This window comes from Diceros bicornis, chromosome 34 (genome assembly GCF_020826845.1).
Source record: "Diceros bicornis minor isolate mBicDic1 chromosome 34, mDicBic1.mat.cur, whole genome shotgun sequence".
In the NCBI taxonomy this organism is placed as follows: Eukaryota; Metazoa; Chordata; class Mammalia; order Perissodactyla; family Rhinocerotidae; genus Diceros; species Diceros bicornis.
The window spans coordinates 4,105,991-4,123,476 of record NC_080773.1 but is presented as its reverse complement, the minus strand read 5'-3'; the positions used below and the strand labels follow the sequence as shown (position 1 = coordinate 4,123,476).

The 17,486-nt window shown below is 36.3% G+C and overlaps 1 protein-coding gene across 3 annotated transcripts in view; it reads right to left on the bottom strand.

Moving 5' to 3' along the window:
• The window catches only part of URI1 (URI1 prefoldin like chaperone), a 72,111-nt gene that overhangs the window by 37,700 nt on the left and 16,925 nt on the right, over positions 1-17,486 (bottom strand). For all 3 annotated transcript variants that reach the window (XM_058529058.1, XM_058529060.1, XM_058529061.1), the window contains one exon: positions 5,025-5,059. In XM_058529058.1, the coding sequence (XP_058385041.1) occupies positions 5,025-5,059 (35 nt within the window). The remainder of the gene's footprint in view (positions 1-5,024; positions 5,060-17,486) is intronic.

Here is a 17,486-nt window from a genome sequence, read left to right as displayed (position 1 = left end):
TGAAAAACAACAACTGTCAAGCATTTGCTTTAGAATCCCTCTCTCAAACCTCACACAGTTGAGGGTTTCAGAATTTTTATGTCCAAATTTAAAGCTATTCTTTCCAAAATTAAACATTTGAACAATATAAAATACCTTTTTCTACATTTTCCTCTAAGTCTGCTTCAGGTAATTTCATAGATATCTTTACTACTTAAAACTCTTTTAAGATGATTCAAAGGAAGCAAAACAATATATTTTTTACAATTCATATGCATACAATTTATGATTACAAATAATGCCTAACATACAGATGATTTTTATGTGCCAGGCATCACATGCCATATTCCATTTAATTCTCACACATCAACACAAGTAATGAGACTTCTTTTTTCTTGTGGGACACATTCAACAGAAGTCATCGATAATGCATTAAAAATGACCATAAATTCTTTGTCACTCCTCCCACCAACAGGTGGAATCTAATTCCCCACCTTCTGCATCGGGGCTGGCTTTGCGAGTTCCTTTGACGAACAGAATGTGACTTTGCAGCTTCCATTCTTGCTGCCCTGAGACCATCATGTAAAGTAAGCCAGACAAAAAGCACACGCAGACAGAGGTCCAGCTAACAGCCAGCACCAGCCACCAGACAGGTGGGTGAGGCCATTCTGGACAACCCAGCTGACCCAGCTACCAAAAGACTGCACCTTCCAGACTGAGTCCAAACAAGATGAACAGAAGAACCACAGGTAAGTCCAGTCCAAGATGCACATCCACAGAATCATACACAGGACAATGGCAGTTGTTTTACGCCACTAAGTTTTGGAGTAATTTTATTACGGAGCAATAAATAATGGATATAACCCCTTAGCAAGGATGTATTTTAAGTTGCAGAAGCCATACTCTCAGTGGTTTGGCCATTATTTATGTTAAAAAAAAAAAAAAAAATTTAGTACCAAATCTTATTTGGTGACTCTAAAAATTAGACACTTGATACACAATGAAGTTTATGGGAATGAAATAAAGAATAAGAGTTAATGATTGAGAACAATCTCCAAGGTATACTATTAAATGAACAGTGTCCAGTCTGATGTCACGTTTGTCAAAAAGGGTGAGAGCATAATGTATATCACATGTGGATGAATACACATACACACACATACACACACACACACCCCTTGTGCAAACAATTTCGGAAAAGATTTGCAAGAAACTGGTAAAACACAGTTGATTACAAAGAAGAGAACTAAGAATTGGGGGTCAAGGACAGGAGAGAAACTAGATACCATTTATGCCCTTTTGTACTACATAATATGCCTAATTTAAAATTTCTGTATTTAAATTTTAAAAAGTTAATATAGAGTCTTTCACATCTTAAAGATATATACTGAAATATTTCTGGATGGAATGATACGTTTTAGATCCACTTCAAAATAGTTGGAGGTGAGGGCAGAGAATAGGAGAGGCTGTTTAAACAAAACGTTGTAGATAAAACCATGAGTTGATAATTATTGAAGCTGAGTGATGGGTACATGTGGGTTCACTATACTCTGTCACCTTTGTTTGAAATTCTTCATAATAAAAAGCTATTTAAAAACATTAGTGTAAAGCTTTAATACTACTACTCAGAAAGCCATCTCTCTATCATGATAAAAAAAGATAATGACAAGAATACAAAATATTCAGGAATATTTACCAAGTTTTGGCTTTTGTTTTTTGGGTTTTTTTCTTTATTCATCTGACAATTAAAATTTTAAGAAAAAATTTCAGAGCTACTATTAATACTTACTGACTACCAGGCTGGGTGTTCTATAGACATTATCTCACTTGATCTTCAAGTTAAATAGTATCATCATCACTTTACAAGGAGAAAAGTGAGAATCTTAGTAATTCGCCTAAGGTTACAAAGTTAGTAAATGAGGATTCAAATACAGGTCTCTGACTCCAAATCCCATGCTCTTTAGGGAAGAATTAAAAAGATAAAAAATTACAAATAATCTACAAACAGAATAATCAGCCCCTAGTGGATCAAACAGTGGGAAGCATATCCACATTTTAATGTGAAAATAGTGTGTGGATTTTATAATAACTTATTTCCTGAGTTAAGTAAAAAGGATTATAAGGGGGGAAAAAAAAAGTTGTATTTACATTTTTTTAAACCTTCACTAAATTGAAAACTACTATAAGCTCTAAAAGTGTTGCACAAATTCTCAACTATTAGACTCAAATATTTCCTTTTTATCTGTTATTAACTAAATAAATATCATCAATGTCTTTAGTTCACCAAAGTTCTGGGATTTGAACTAATTTTCTGGAAGATATTTTTGGGGGGTAGAACCTGTTGTCCCAGGCCATTTTTACTCCTACTTTTCTGCAAATATTTTTACTTTCTGTCCTACATATAAAAATATTTTTAAGATTATTTTTGAAGCCTAGAATATTCATTACTTAACACCTTAAATAAAAGAATACTTTAAAATAGCACAAATAGGCATAAACATCACTAGCATCAGAATGCATTTTTTTTAAATAGTATATTTTGCTCTTCCTTATTATTTTGGTATGTATCCATAAAGAAGGGAGCTTAGCTATACAAGCTGTATTTTAGACTACGCTGACACAAAGGGTTAAGGAAGAATGAAAAGCAACACACTTTTAAATGCAGTGTGTGAGACACCCTTAAAAATGGCTCCAGCCTCCGTCCTTGCTTCCTATCTCTAAGCAAATAGCACAAAATTATTGTGATTTCCCTGTTTAGTGTCTAACTATGAATTTCTCCACGGCGGAGTATTTCAATTCCAAACAGCAGCATAATACTGGCATATGGTAGGAACTCAATCATTGTTTGTGGAATTAAGAGAATAAAAATATCACGAGAATTTCACAATGCTCCCAAATAGCAATTTCCTGGCTTTCAGAGGAATGGAGACACTTTGGTTTCAGTTTTTTAATATAATAAATTGGTGAGTTCACTGGCCATTTAGATTCTAGCAATATCAGATCCTCATTAAAAACAAACAGAAAAAGTCTGTTTCCTGAGCCACATTAGAAATGATTCAGAGGAAAAAACAAATTTAACTGGAACAAATATTTAAATTTTTTAATGTATAGATAAGGCACTATATCACTTTAATAATTTTATTTATTTATTTATTTTCCCCCCAAAGCCCCAGTAGATAGTTGCATGTCATAGCTGCACATCCTTCTAGTTGCTGTATGTGGGACTCGGCCTCAGCACGGATGGAGAAGCAGTGCGTCAGTGCGCGCCTGGGATCCGAACCCGGGCCGCCAGCAGCGGAGCGCGAGCACTTAACCGCTAAGCCACGGGGCCGGCCCACTATATCACTTTAAGACATGTCTAGGAAAATATGGTAAGTCTCTGTAGTTGGGAGAGCTTTGGAAAACTGGAGACTGAGCTGAGAGTCATGTGAACCTGCTCGGAAGTAAAGGTCCCACTCTGTCCGTCAGTGCTCACCAGGCTTGGGCACTGCTATACTATGTACAAACTAAGATGTTATATATAAAATGATTATGTATTCTGTCTTAATTTACTCAAACATTTATGAGGTGTCTATAATGTGCCAAACACGGTAGGAGGTGCTATGGATAAGAGGATGAAAACATGCCCCTAGCCTTAAAGAATTCTCAGTCTAACAGGGAAAAAATCTTACAAAACAAACCAGAAGCAAGTTGTTATTCACACATTTGTGTAAATTAGTATCTGTTGTGAATTCAATCTTTTACTAATTTCCTGATTTCCTTACCAAAACCAATAGAGAGAAGTCCACATTAATAAAATTTCTCCTGGGAATTACTTGTAAAATGGATCACTTTGGCCCAATGAGCAGGGGGGGAAAACGGTGAATTCTTTGGCCAAGAACTTGCATTTCAAGTTTTAACCTGGACTGAATGTATAATGAAAAGCGAATGGTCCATTATGGAAATGCTGACAGACTGACACCAACAGTGGATGCAACTACAACACTGCATTTATTGAAAATTAATGAAGTTCCTGAATTTGTATTTATAAAGTGGATATTAGTTTTAGATTATTTTCTGCAAGCCAATAGTCAGAATTTAATAAGATGATGTGTACAGATTGCACCGATTTTCACTCTTATCCACTGCTTGCAGCCTATGTGCATTTAAACCAAAAAACATTTGATATACACTAACTATAAATTATTTCCTTGGAGATCTCTCAGGCATGAAGAAAAAGCCTCTTAAAATAAATTTAAAATATTATATGCTTGATGGTGTATAACCAAAGGTTTAATCTCACTACTAAAGGGGCAGTTACCATGATTTTGCAATAACCCTGCAGACAATCATCAAGACAGCTCCTGTTGTTCTCTCAGTAAAATCTTCGTAAACACAGCATGGATATATTGTAATTTGATATCTGTAAGATCAACAGCTATACCTCACGACAACTCATAATATACGATTTTATTCACCATTAAATTGAATGTTTTCCTCAGAAGACACTGGAAAGCGTGTTGTTTACCAAGCATTGTCCTATTAACTACAGATTAGCACAGTAAAATAGATATGCTTTCTCTCTGCACCCTGAAAAAGTGCAGTCCATAAAGCAAGCTCTGTTAGATTTTTCAAAATTTGGGAAAATGTATCTGTGCATATTTCCATAATTATTTTAAAATAATTGATTCAGATTATCATTCTACTACAAATATAAGAAATAGTCCCAAAATAGAGTTCTCTATGACTAGTCAGGTTCAAAAATGTCAGTCTCCACTTCACAATGATATTAATATTTTAACTTTAAAAAAAAAAAAGAAAAGAAAGGAAAAAAGAAGGCAATTAGAATAAACACAAATGGTGACAAAACTTCAGGAAACCAGGGAAAATGTACGTAATTCAGTAAACGGTGAAAGACAATATAAATTAGTATCAAAGCATTCAAAATGGAGATTACTACAAGAATTCAATTACGGGATACAAAAAAATAGCATACTCTTTATTTAAACACAAATAGGTGAGCCCATCAGTGTTTCAGAAATGGAATAAAAGCATCTTTCACTCACCAATGCTGGATCTTCTCTTGGCAGCTCGTGACCACCTGTCATGAAAACAGATAACTACTCATGAAAATACAGGGCTACACACAAAGCTACAAAATCAGTGCATCAGAAAACGAGAACAGTGGCTTTACAGATTTAATAACATCTCAGTATACATTTTTATTTGTCAAATGCACAGAGATGTGAATGTTAGTTTTTAAGCAGCACACTTTATCATAACCCTCTAATGCAGGCTGATAACTGCAGAACAAATTACAGCTTTCCGATTCATACTTCGGTACAAAACCCGCTTCATAACTATTAGGTGACATATGATATAAGATAACTAGTATTTTGTACAATCTGCAGACCTGTTTTCAATGTTACATATTTCGTAAAATACGCAAATGTTATCAATAACAAAAAACCAATGTAACATCCACGTTTCATCAGTAAAAAAAAAAAAGAAATGACAGTAGTGAAAATATTTTATTTTGTCAGTATATCTCCAAATGTTTTCACCTGTAATTTTTATTCTGATGCATTAAAAATGAGTTCAGTGGTATTTTTCTACTACGTTTTCAAGAAGAAATACTTGGGATAAAGAGATGCTCTGAACAGCCCCATTTGTTCCCCCAGTGAATTATGATAAAATTTTAAGCACTTCAAAGCCAGTTTAAACTATGTTTAGAATACTAAAACAATGAAATTAAGCACAAAAATTATTTGTTTTCCTTAGAGATATTTCAGTATTCTCAAAATGCCCAGAAAACAAATAAGAACACTAACCAATAAGGGAAAAAAAGAACACTTGGAATGGCAATTTAAAAAATAACACTATTTTCAAAGATTACTAACCATGTTTTTAAATTGCCCATTAATAAAAATTTTAAACAATAATCTAAAATACTGTAGCACCATTTTAGAGACAGAGAAACTAAGGGATAAAAGCCAAAATGCTTAATATAAGGCCATGTGAAAAAAACAGCAGTATTATCTGGTTTGAAACACACTGCTCTAGTTCACTGTTCTAAATACCAATATTGTCTCTTCTATATGCTCAATGTTTCAACCCAAAATCACAAGACTTTTTTTGGGCGGTGGCCTGTCACTAAATTCTTCTATTACAACATTTAATTCCTGAAATAAATGTCCTCCTTTGGGACATTTTAAATACTAAGACAGCAATCCTGTACCAAAATACATGCTGTAATCAGATACCCAACCATACTACACATTAACACAGCATAAAAATTCCGTTTTAGAATGAAGATCTCTCACTAAGTATCAATCACACAGCAACACTTAATAACAGTGGTAATATATAATAGAGTACTGGCTTTGCATCTGGAAGAACCAGGCCTAAACTGCATCAGTCCATTTCACTGTTTCTGATTTGGCAGTAATCACAAAATAGACAAACAGAATTAAATATAATTGAAAAATAAAAAAATCTTCATGAAATCCTTTTTATAAAGTTCCTATTTAGCAACCCCATCAAAAGATGACACCCAAAAACAGTCAGGATGCCTTCCAATCCCAATGCATGTGTTTCCAAGCATGAAGTAAGCCAAAAGCACAAAAAGAAAAGCCCTGCAAACCGTAAGAGCAGAATGTTCATTAACCTCTACATGATAATCCTTTCATAGCTGCATATTAACTAGTTACATATTCATAATCATTTACATTATTTAAAGGACCTTCGATGAAATTTTCTATGCAATATCCATTAGTGACAGTGTTAAAGGTTATAGAAGATAGTCTACTTAATGTTTCCAGGAAGCCTTTTTAATTAGTAAACATGTAAATTTGGCACATATGCTTTTTATGTTTAAAAAACAAGTCCCTGGTAGAATGGCATGTGTTCTTGCCATCGCCCCCTATGGCCTACCCTTCACTTTGTTCCAGCTATCTCTCCTCCAGCCCCCTACTTCCACTTTCCTTCCCTAAAATAGTCTGTCTCCCCAAGAACCAATAATCAAGGATAAAATAACAAAACTCCATTTCGTAATTTACGAGAAATTTTCACTGCCAAAATAATGTCTTATATTAAAGTCTTTATTAATTACCTACAGGGTTTAGGAACAACAGAGACTTCAGTTAGGCACTATCCAAATGTACACTAGATGTTTTGAGAACCAAAGAAATAAAGGAAAAGGTGAAAGAGGCAGGTATGAAAATGCAGAGAATAGCCTCCTGATGGAATGTCTACCATTAATCTTTGCTTATATGATTTATAGCCCACCTACTTCCAAAAAGCACTTGAACCCAGGCAGTTACACTTATATTTTGAGATATCCTCCTAGTTCTCTTTTACAGTATGTTATTCAAAAAGAAAAAATTAGGGGCCAGCCTGGTGGCGAAGCGATTAAGTTTGCATGCTCTGCTTCGGCAGCCCAGGGTTTGCAGGTTCGGATCCTGGGCACGGACCGACGCACTGCTTGTCAAGCCATACTGTGGCGATGTCCCATACAGATAAAGGAAAATGGGCAAGGAAGTTAGCCCAGGGCCAATCTTCCTCAGCAAAAAAAAAAAGAGGAGGATTGGCATCAGATGTTAGCTCAGGGCTAATCTTCCTCACACACACACACACACACACACACACACACAAAACTAGTAAATTTCTACAACTTAGCTGTCAAGGAAAGTTTTACAAGGGAGAAAAATCTTATGATTCAAAGTTGAATATACCTGAGTTTACAAAAAAAAAAACCATCTTATTTTTCTGTTAAATTAAATAACTCCAAATAATCTTATTTCTTCTGCAGATGGACTCAGATTAATTCCTTGAAGTATTAAATAAAGCGACTATAAAACAGTGAGCCTGGTTCTATAAGCAACTCTTGAAAAACAAAGCAAAACAACAAAAAACATTTCATTACTTTGTTGTCCTTCACAAAAGCTTTTTTTTAAAGATAGATGGCTATTGAGGAAGAACATCATTAGTTTACTTTTTAAAGTTAAACCTGCCAAAACACACAACTATTACTCCTAAAGAAAAAAATCTTATTGTATCATTTTTCTAAAAAGAATTGGTTAATAGGCTTCAGCTATTAAAATAACTGACCTAGTAAATTCTTTAATGTGATATAATCTCACTTACAGGCAGGAATCTATAAATAAAATACGTACTGATACAGGGGCCAGCCTGGTGGCGCAAGCGGTTAAGTGCGCGCGCTCTTCTGCAGCGGCCCAGGGTTCGCCGGTTCGGATCCCGGGCGCGCACCGACACGCTGCTTGGCAAGCCACGCTGTGGCGGCATCCCATATAAAGTGGAGGAAGATGGGCATAGATGTTAGCCCAGGGCCAGTCTTCCTCAGCAAAAAAAGAGGAGGAATGGCAGATGTTAGCACAGGGCTGGTCTTCCTCACACACACAAAAAAAAATACGTACTGATACAGAAGTACAGCACCAAGTCCACAGTGAAGAAAAGGGGCTCTAAGCTGATTTACCACTGTTTAGGATACATTCTATCACTGAGTCTTTACCAACACCAGTAGTTACAAAATCATGTGGTACCCTTTCTTTATAACTCAACACTGCCCTCATCCTAAAAGTAACAGTGGTATATGCCAAGACTTCATATCATGAAAATCAAGCTGCAAACAGTGCAATAAGGTAGGTTTTAAACCTCTTCTTAAAAAGAGGAAACCTGTGTTCAGAGATGAAGTAACTTACCCAATATTACACACCTGCCCAAGAACTGTTAAGAGTTAAAACCAGTTTTAAAACCAGGTATACCTAACCAGGCCTATCTGATCTCAAGGCCCACACTCACTGTGTTGGACTGTTTCCAATCATCATGCATCCTCCTGGGTAGCAGAGGAAAAACAGCTGTTGGCATCTGCATCTGTCTTTCTCACAACACTGACTGCTGCTGCTACGTCTCCTCCACTTTCTCTACAAACTCACACTCACACACAAATAAGACCTTGCCAATAACGTCAGTAAAAGCAAATGAGCTTAAATTCACCAATTCACTAATATAAATCCTTATTTCTTCCCATCCCTCATACAGCTCCTGGCCCTTTCAGGTCAAACGACTAAGTATAAACAACAACTTTCCCAAGCCGTGTGTGTGTGTGTGTGTGTGTGTGTGTGTGGGTGGGTGTGCGTGTGTGGGTGTGTGGGTGTGGGGGGGAAGGTAGTGAGCTAGCCCTATAATTACTATCACATCTCATCATGCTTTTAAGGCACTTAAAACTACCTGTTAAATGCCCGAGATGACAATGATAGCTTACCCGACAACCTATTTCTTTACATCAGTGTCCAGCTAACACATATGCACATTCTGTTACAAACGCTTAAAATAATATCTGATAAATCTTCAAGTCAATAAAGTATATGGAATACAGGAATAACAATTCCTTTGCTGTTTTTCCTCAGAAGTCACTTTTTAAAAATTACTTTATAAAGGAAGGAATGAATGATTTAACATGTATTTATTTCCATTTGTGCTCTTTATTTTGGTAATAGACCACAAGGGGGCATCAACCTGTGAGTTTTCCATGTCAAATGCAGTGCCACATTAAAACTGGACTGGAATAGAAAGCCTAAAAAGGTTAAGTCTGCATAAGTTTCAAATGACACCTCTCTCAAAAATGCTTCACTTCACTTCTAAAACTTTTCTCACTGTATTGCAATTTCAAATTCTCCCTATACAGGTTAATGTATAAAACAACAAACTGAGGACTGTACTAATCAAAGCTGTCTAGATTTTCACGGTTTGCTTCTCTTGCTAGCTGGTGTCTTCAGGACAGACTATGCAATTTTGGGTTTAACGCTGCAGTCAAAAAGGAAGAAGTATCAGTGGTCGCTAAAGCCAATGGACACTGGACATTCACTGTTATCCAACAGTTACTGAGAAGGTCAAAAATAATTTCTTAAAGGACAAATTGTCAATTAAATAGATGTATAAATGTCACTACCAAAGCATACGAGAAGTGTACTTCAACAAAATTAGCAAAATATTACAGGTCTTTCAAATAAATCTCTTTGCAAAGAAGGGAAGAATTGACTACAGGTTCCTAACAGAAAAAATTGCAGTAAACAGTAATAAACTGAGTATTTCTGTACAAAAACTTTAAACAAATTTACTTTCTAAATACGCTGAAGAGCAAAAATACCAAAACTGCTACCAAAAGTTAACTCCAATTATATGGAGCCACTTGTTAAAAACACCGAAATGTTCTTATTTAAAAATGTAGCTAGGGGGCCGGTCCGGTGGTGCAAGCGGTTAAGCGCGCACGCTCTGCCACAGCGGCGGCCTGGGGTTCGCCAGTTCGGATCCCGGGCGCACACCGACGCACCTCTTGTCAAGCCATGCTATGGCAGCATCCCATATAAAGTAGAGGAAGATGAGCATGGATGTCAGCCCAGGTCCAGTCTTCCTCAGGGAAAAAAAAGGATTGGCAGATGTTAGCCCAGGGCCGATCTTCCTCACAAAAGAAAAAAAAAATGTAGCTAGGATGGAATCAAAATTATCATCTTAATCCTTACTTTTACTTTTAGGCCAGTTTTCTCTACACAGACTTCTAATGCATTTCTCATATCCAAACCCAGTCTCTTTTTACACAAATATTGGACTATGTCTAACATGCTTTGCCATTGTACGTCTCATTCCCTTGTTGGTTCTACCTACAAATTAGGGCTCTTTTTTTCCTTCAGTTATTTATTATTCATAACACCAAGTATTCCAATAAATTTACAGTTCTCTCACGTTGGAAATATCTCAGACTGGTTAACATATACATCCAGTGATATTTCTAAGAATGAAGGCTCTGACATGTCTGGAGGGCTCTGTTTCCGGATTATCTGAATTAGGTACCCAGGGAACTCGAGTGGACGGGCTGAGAACTCAATGAGATACGGGCCCTGTCTGCTTTATTCACCAGTGTATTCACCTGCCATACGTAAGTGCACAACAGGTCCTTCTAAAGAAGTACAGGCCTACAATCGCTTGGCCAAAAACCTCAGGAGCAGATGTTCTCAATTTAGAGCTGCTCATAATTTAGTAAGGTAACATCTTACACATATCATACACGACAGAATACCCCCGTGGAACGCCACCCTGTATCAAATACAAAAATATTTGCAACGAAACATTTGAATATTCAAAGTAAGTGGAATAAATGCCTCCCTGAAATCAGTTCCAATCAGTTTTGTCAACAAATGAATATGCCACAAATTTAGGAATAACTTTGTTTTCAGCGCTTTTTAGACTTCTGAACTGCAGATAGGGAAGTGTGACCTGTATTTCTGAATGTGAAATACTGCCTGAATTGCAGTGCACATGCCCACTGTTTTACTCGAGATACCAGTCATCTCCTCTCCATTCCCACACCTTACTCCTGGAAACCCTGCCCTCCTCCCATCTACAAGAGGCAGAAGACCCCATTTCTCCATCTGTAGCCGGAGTAAATGCAGAGGGTAGACACTTGACGCTAACTGGGCCAATCGAACTTACTCGGGACATAAACAGACTGAGGTGATTACAAATTCTGGACCTAAAAGGTGACCACAATGGGACTTACGCAAGTTAGCAAACCGTCTAAGGAAGCTGCTCTATGAAATAGCAAAATAAATGTGCAAGAAAACAAAATGTGCACACACAAAGAAAAACTCTGCCCCTGAGTTCCTCTTGACTTCCTACAGTAAATTCTTTCAAAACTAACTTTCAAGTATTTCTAGGGTTCACAATTGACTAAGAAAACTTGAGAGCAGTAAACTTGCTACATAAATTAGAACCATAATATGCCTGTGACAATCTCAAAGGAAACAAATAATTCATTAAAGAGTAAATACAAATAGTAGAATAATGGAGGAAAAAAATCCTCACTACTAACAAAAAAGTCAAATTAAAGCAATCTTTGAAATGCTGTTTTTCACCAATTAAAGAAGTAAATTTTTATTTTAAAGAAACACCACCCACTATCAGTGAGACGATAGTAAAATTAATGCTAAATCACTGCAAGTAGCTATGTTACTTCAAAACTCAGTGCCAACTTCTCCCTCCAAGAAGGGACAAAAAGCTTATGACAAACCAGGAACCTTCTGAGAACTGGGAAAGCCAGAGGAATACAAAATCACCTCTTTAAAGGCATCTCAGAGTTGCCAAAGCAATGAGGACAAGAGACCAAGGTTCAGAGAGGAGATAACTGTGCAGTTGGTCATCTGAAGCTGCTTTTTTCTTGGGCAGTTCTGGGTACAGAGAAGAGGCTGAGAACTACGTGTGGCCCAGAGCAGACAGCTGTGGCCAGGAGACAGAATAGTCTGAGAAGGCTGTACTAACAAAACCAGAGACACGACAGGTCTTAGGCAGACAGCTGGCTTCCCCCTCAGGACATTTGTCAAATTCTGAAGCTGAAAAGGCCAAAAAGTTACACTGACACTCTGAAAAGCCAAGCTCAGGATGCTGATGAAACAAAGCTTAGAGCTGAGAAGCCTCCAAGGAAAGAAATCTTGATGAACAAATGCTCTCAGATGCAAGCCCTGAAGCCACCAACGGCAGCTGACACCTTACCAAGCAAAACCCAGCCTGCCCTCTACTCGGCCCTCACCTGGACTGAGGCCACCAGCTCCCAGCTATCTACCGACCTCCCAGAGGAAGACACTCTCCTCAGGAGTATCTACAATGCTCAAGACTCAATTCCAGCATTTAACTGAAATTTTAACTAGGATATCAAGAAACAGGACCACATGACCAACTATCAAGAAGAAAGAAAGAAAAAAAAACAAAAACCAGAACCAAACATGCAATCTACATATTAGAGTTAACAAAGACATTAAAATAACAATGATTATTATGTTCAAAAAAATAGAGGAAAAGATGGAAGAAATACATGAAAAGACAGCAAATTTCACTAGAGATTGAAATCTATACCAAAAAAAAAGAATCAAATGAATATAACTGAAACATATAAAACGAACTCAATAAATGGTCTTAACAGGAGATTAAACCAGCAGAAATCAAGATTTTTGAACTTCATGACAGGTCAACAGAAAATACCCAAATTAAAGCCCAGAGATTTAAAAGCAAAAAATGGAAAATACATAAAAGACCAATAAGAACTATGTTCAACACTGGATAACTGAACATCCAGAAAGAGAAAGAAGAGAGAATCTGGCAGAAGTAATATTTCACAGATCTTGACAGGATTTTCTAAAAATGAGAGGAAAGTATTAACCAACAGATTCCAGAAGCTCTGAGAACTTCAAGCAAGAGAAATAAAAGAAAATGACATCAAGGCACAACATAGCTACACTGATGAAAACCAAAGAAGAAGAGAAAAACTTATAAGCAGCGAGGGGAGAAGGAGCAGGAAGGAGACACTGCTAGAGCTACAGCTCACTTCAACAAAAAATGATGGAAGCTGGAAAACAGGATAAAATCTCAAAGTGCTGAGAAAAATAACTGAAAATCTGCAATTATGTTCACAGCAAAGAGATCCTCTAACATAAAGGAAAAATAAAGGCATTTTCACACAGAAACAGAATTCTGCACCAGCCGATTTTCACAAAAAAAAATACATGTAATGATGTGACATGATGGAGGTATTAGCTAACCCTCAGGTGGTAATATTTTGCAAAGTGTACCAAATCAACACGTTGTACACCTGAAACTTACACAACGTTATATGTCAATTATATCTCAATAAGGCTGGGGGAAAAAATACTGCATGGATTATTCATACTAATATAAATGCCAAAAGAACTCAAGAGCAACTGTACAAGAAATAAAAAAAGGTAAAGGTAAATCAATATTGATCACACCGAATATTGATTCAAGTATTGTGGTGTTTAAAACACACAGAATTAAAATTCATGGAAGCAATAATGCAAGAGGTGGGATGGATAAATGCATATTGTGATCTCTAGGAAAAATTTCCCTGGTGAAAAAGCAGAATAGCAAATAAGTATAGTGTAAATATACAGTATAGTATATTTAGTGCTAAATATATAGTAGTCAAGTACTACAGGAAAAAAGAATGTATCACGAACAAGTTAACAGAGAGGAGAAAACACAACAATAACTTATGTTTGATTAAATCAAAGGAAGGCCAAAGTGGGGGGGGGGGGGCAGAGAAAAAAGAACATAAAAGTACGTCAAATAGACCCATGACATATCACTTCACACCTATTAGGACTGCTATAAAAAAAAGAAAAAGAAAAGAACAAGTGTTGAGAAGGATGTGGAAAAATTTGAAGTGTTGTGCATTGTTGGTGGAAAACGTAAAATAGTACAGCTACTGTGGAAAACAATATGGCTGTTCCTCAAAAATTAAACACAGAATTACCATATGATCCAGCAATTCGACTTCTGGGTATATACTCAAAAGAACTGAAAATAGGGATTCAGCTATTTCCACACTCCTGTTCATAGCAGCATTATTCACAGTAGCCAAAAGATAAAAACAACCCACATCCATCAATGGATGAATGAATAACAAAATGTGGCACATACATACTATGGAATATTATTCAGCCTTTAAAAGGAAGGAAGGGGCCAGCCCCGTGGCTTAGCGGTTAAGTGCATGCGCTCCGCTACTGGCGGCCCGGGTTCGGATCCCGGGCGCGCACCGACGCACCGCTTCTCCGGCCATGCTTAGGCGGCGTCCCACATACAGCAACTAGAAGGATGTGCAGCTAAGACATACAACTATCTACTGGGGCTTTGGGGAGAAAAAGGAGGAGGACTGGCAATAGATGTTAGCTCAGAGCCGGTCTTCCTCAGCAAAAAGAGGAGGATTCGCATGGATGTTAGCTCAGGGCTGATCTTCCTCACAAAAATAAATAAATAAATAAATAATTTTAAAAAGTTAAAAAAATAAATAAAAGGAAATTCTGATATATGCTATAATATACATAAACCTTGAAGATATTATGCTAAGTGAAATAAGCCAATCATAAAAGAACAAATACTGTATGATTCTACTTATATGAGATACCTAAAGTAGTCAAATTTATAAAGACAAAGTAAAACGGTAGTTGCCAGGGGATGGGAGAAGGGGTAATGGAGAGTTATTGTTTAATGAGCAGAGTTTCAGTTTTGCAAGATAAAAAATGTTCTGAAGATGGATGGTGGTGATGGTTGCACAACAGTGTAAATGTATTTAATGCCACCGTAATGTACACTTAAAAATGATTAAAGTGATAAATTTTATGTTATGCATATTTTACAATTCTTAAAAAATAAAAAGTAGGAAGGCAATAGAATGAAACTAAATATATCAAAATTCCATTATATAGAATTTGACTAAATACCCTACTAAAAGAAAAAAAGTCCACACTGAATTTTTAAAACCACAACAATATGCCGTTTATAAGAGATAAACTTTGAACACAAATAGATTGAAAAGATAGAAAAAGATACATTGTGAAAAGAAACAAAAACAAAATAAGCTGAGGCATACTAACATCCAACAAGAAGACTTGAAGACAAGAAACATCACAAGGGATAAAATATTTCAGGAAGATAAAAATGTCAACTGACCGGGAAGTGATTACAGTCCTAAATTTGTAAGCACTAAATAACATAACCTCAAAATCTTTAAAGCAACAGTTGAAAAAGTACAGAAAAAGATAAATCCACAACTATAGTGGAGATTCTAATACACATCTCTTCATAACTGACAGAATAAGCAAACAAAAAAAAATCAATAAGGATATAAAATACTTGAACACCAAATTCAACCAACCTGAGCTAACAAACATATATGGAACTTAAAAACAGGAGAATTCATATCTTTTCCAAGTTAAGTATGGAACCTTTACCAAAACAGATCATCTACTAGGTCACAAGGCAAGTCTTAAATTTCAGTTTTGCAAAATGTGTTCTCTGACAGAATAAAATTAAACATGATATCAACAACAGAAAAGTAGAAAATACTCAATGTTTGGAAATTAAGAAACATACTTCTAAATAACTCATGGGTCAATGAACAAATCACAATAGAAATTAGAAAATATTTTAAATGACTGATAATGAAAATAACATACAAAATGTGTGGGGGTACCTAAGATAACGATAAGAGAAAAATTTAAAACAAAATACACATGTTATAAAGAAAAAACAATAAAATTCAATGACTTCTTCAGTTCTAGTATCTTTCATTTCGAGAAGCTTGAAAAAAAATTATAGCCAACGAGAAATTTAAAAAAGGAAGAAAAAGATAAAGGCAGAAATCAATGAAGTAGAAAGCAAACTTACAAAACAGAAAAATCAATAACGTCAAAAATTGGTTCTTTCGGGGCTGGCCCTGTGGCCTAGTGGCTAAGTTCGGCACACTCTGCTTCGGGAGCCTGGGTTTCATTCCCGGGCACGGACCTACACCACTCTTCGGGCGGCCATGCTGTGGCAGTGTCCCACATACAAAATAGAGGGAGACCGGCACAGGCGTTACTCAGGGCGAATCTTCCTCATCAAAAAAAATAAATAAAAAATAAAAAATAAATAGAAAGATTGTTAAAGTTGATAAACCCCTAGGAAAACAAATCAAGGGAGAAAAAAACATACAAATTGCAAATACAGGAATTAAAAAGAGGACATCATCACCAAATCTACAGATATTAAAAAGATAAGGGGCTTCTATGAATAACTCAAAGCCAACAAATTTGAAAACTTAGATAAAAAGGAAAATCCCTTGAAAATCGCATTTCCAAAACTGACACAATTAGAAATGAAAAAATATGAATAATCCTTAAACTAACAAAGAGAGTCAGTCCATATTTTAAAATATCCATAAAAGGAAAATACTAGGTCTGGACAGCTTCACTGATGAATTATTCCCAACATTTGTTAGAAACACCAACAGTACACAAACTCTTATAAAATTCACAAAAATGAGAGTTGTTTTATGAGGCCAGCATAAATCTGAAACCAAAACCTAACATAGACATTACAAAGAAGGAAAATTACAGACCAACATTCCCCATGAAACACAGAAACAAAATACCTTAACAAAATAATATGAAATTTAATCTGGCAATATATAAAAAGGTAAACGTATAAGCAAGGGGGCTTTCTCTAGGAATGCAATGGTGTTTCAATATTTTAAAAAATCAAGGTAATTCACAACATTAACATCTCAATAAACACAGAAAAAGCATTTAATAAAATTCAACATCCAGGGCGGCCCGGTGGCGTGGTGGTTACGTTCGTGCGCTCCACTTCGGCGGCCCGGGGCTCACAAGCTCCGATCCTGGGCGCGGGCCTAAGCACCACTTGTCAGGCCATGCTGTGGCAGCATCTCACATATAAAGTAGAGGAAGATGGGCACAGATATTAGCTCAGGGTCAGTCTTCCTCAGCAAAAAGAGGAGGAGTGGAAGCAGATGTTAGCTCAGGGTTGATCTTCCTCACACACACACACTAAAATTCAACATCCATTCATGATAAAACTAGCAAACTAGGAACAGGAAAACGTTTCCTTATTTTCATAAAGAGTATCTACCAAAAGCCTACAGCAAACTTCCTTTGTAATGGTGA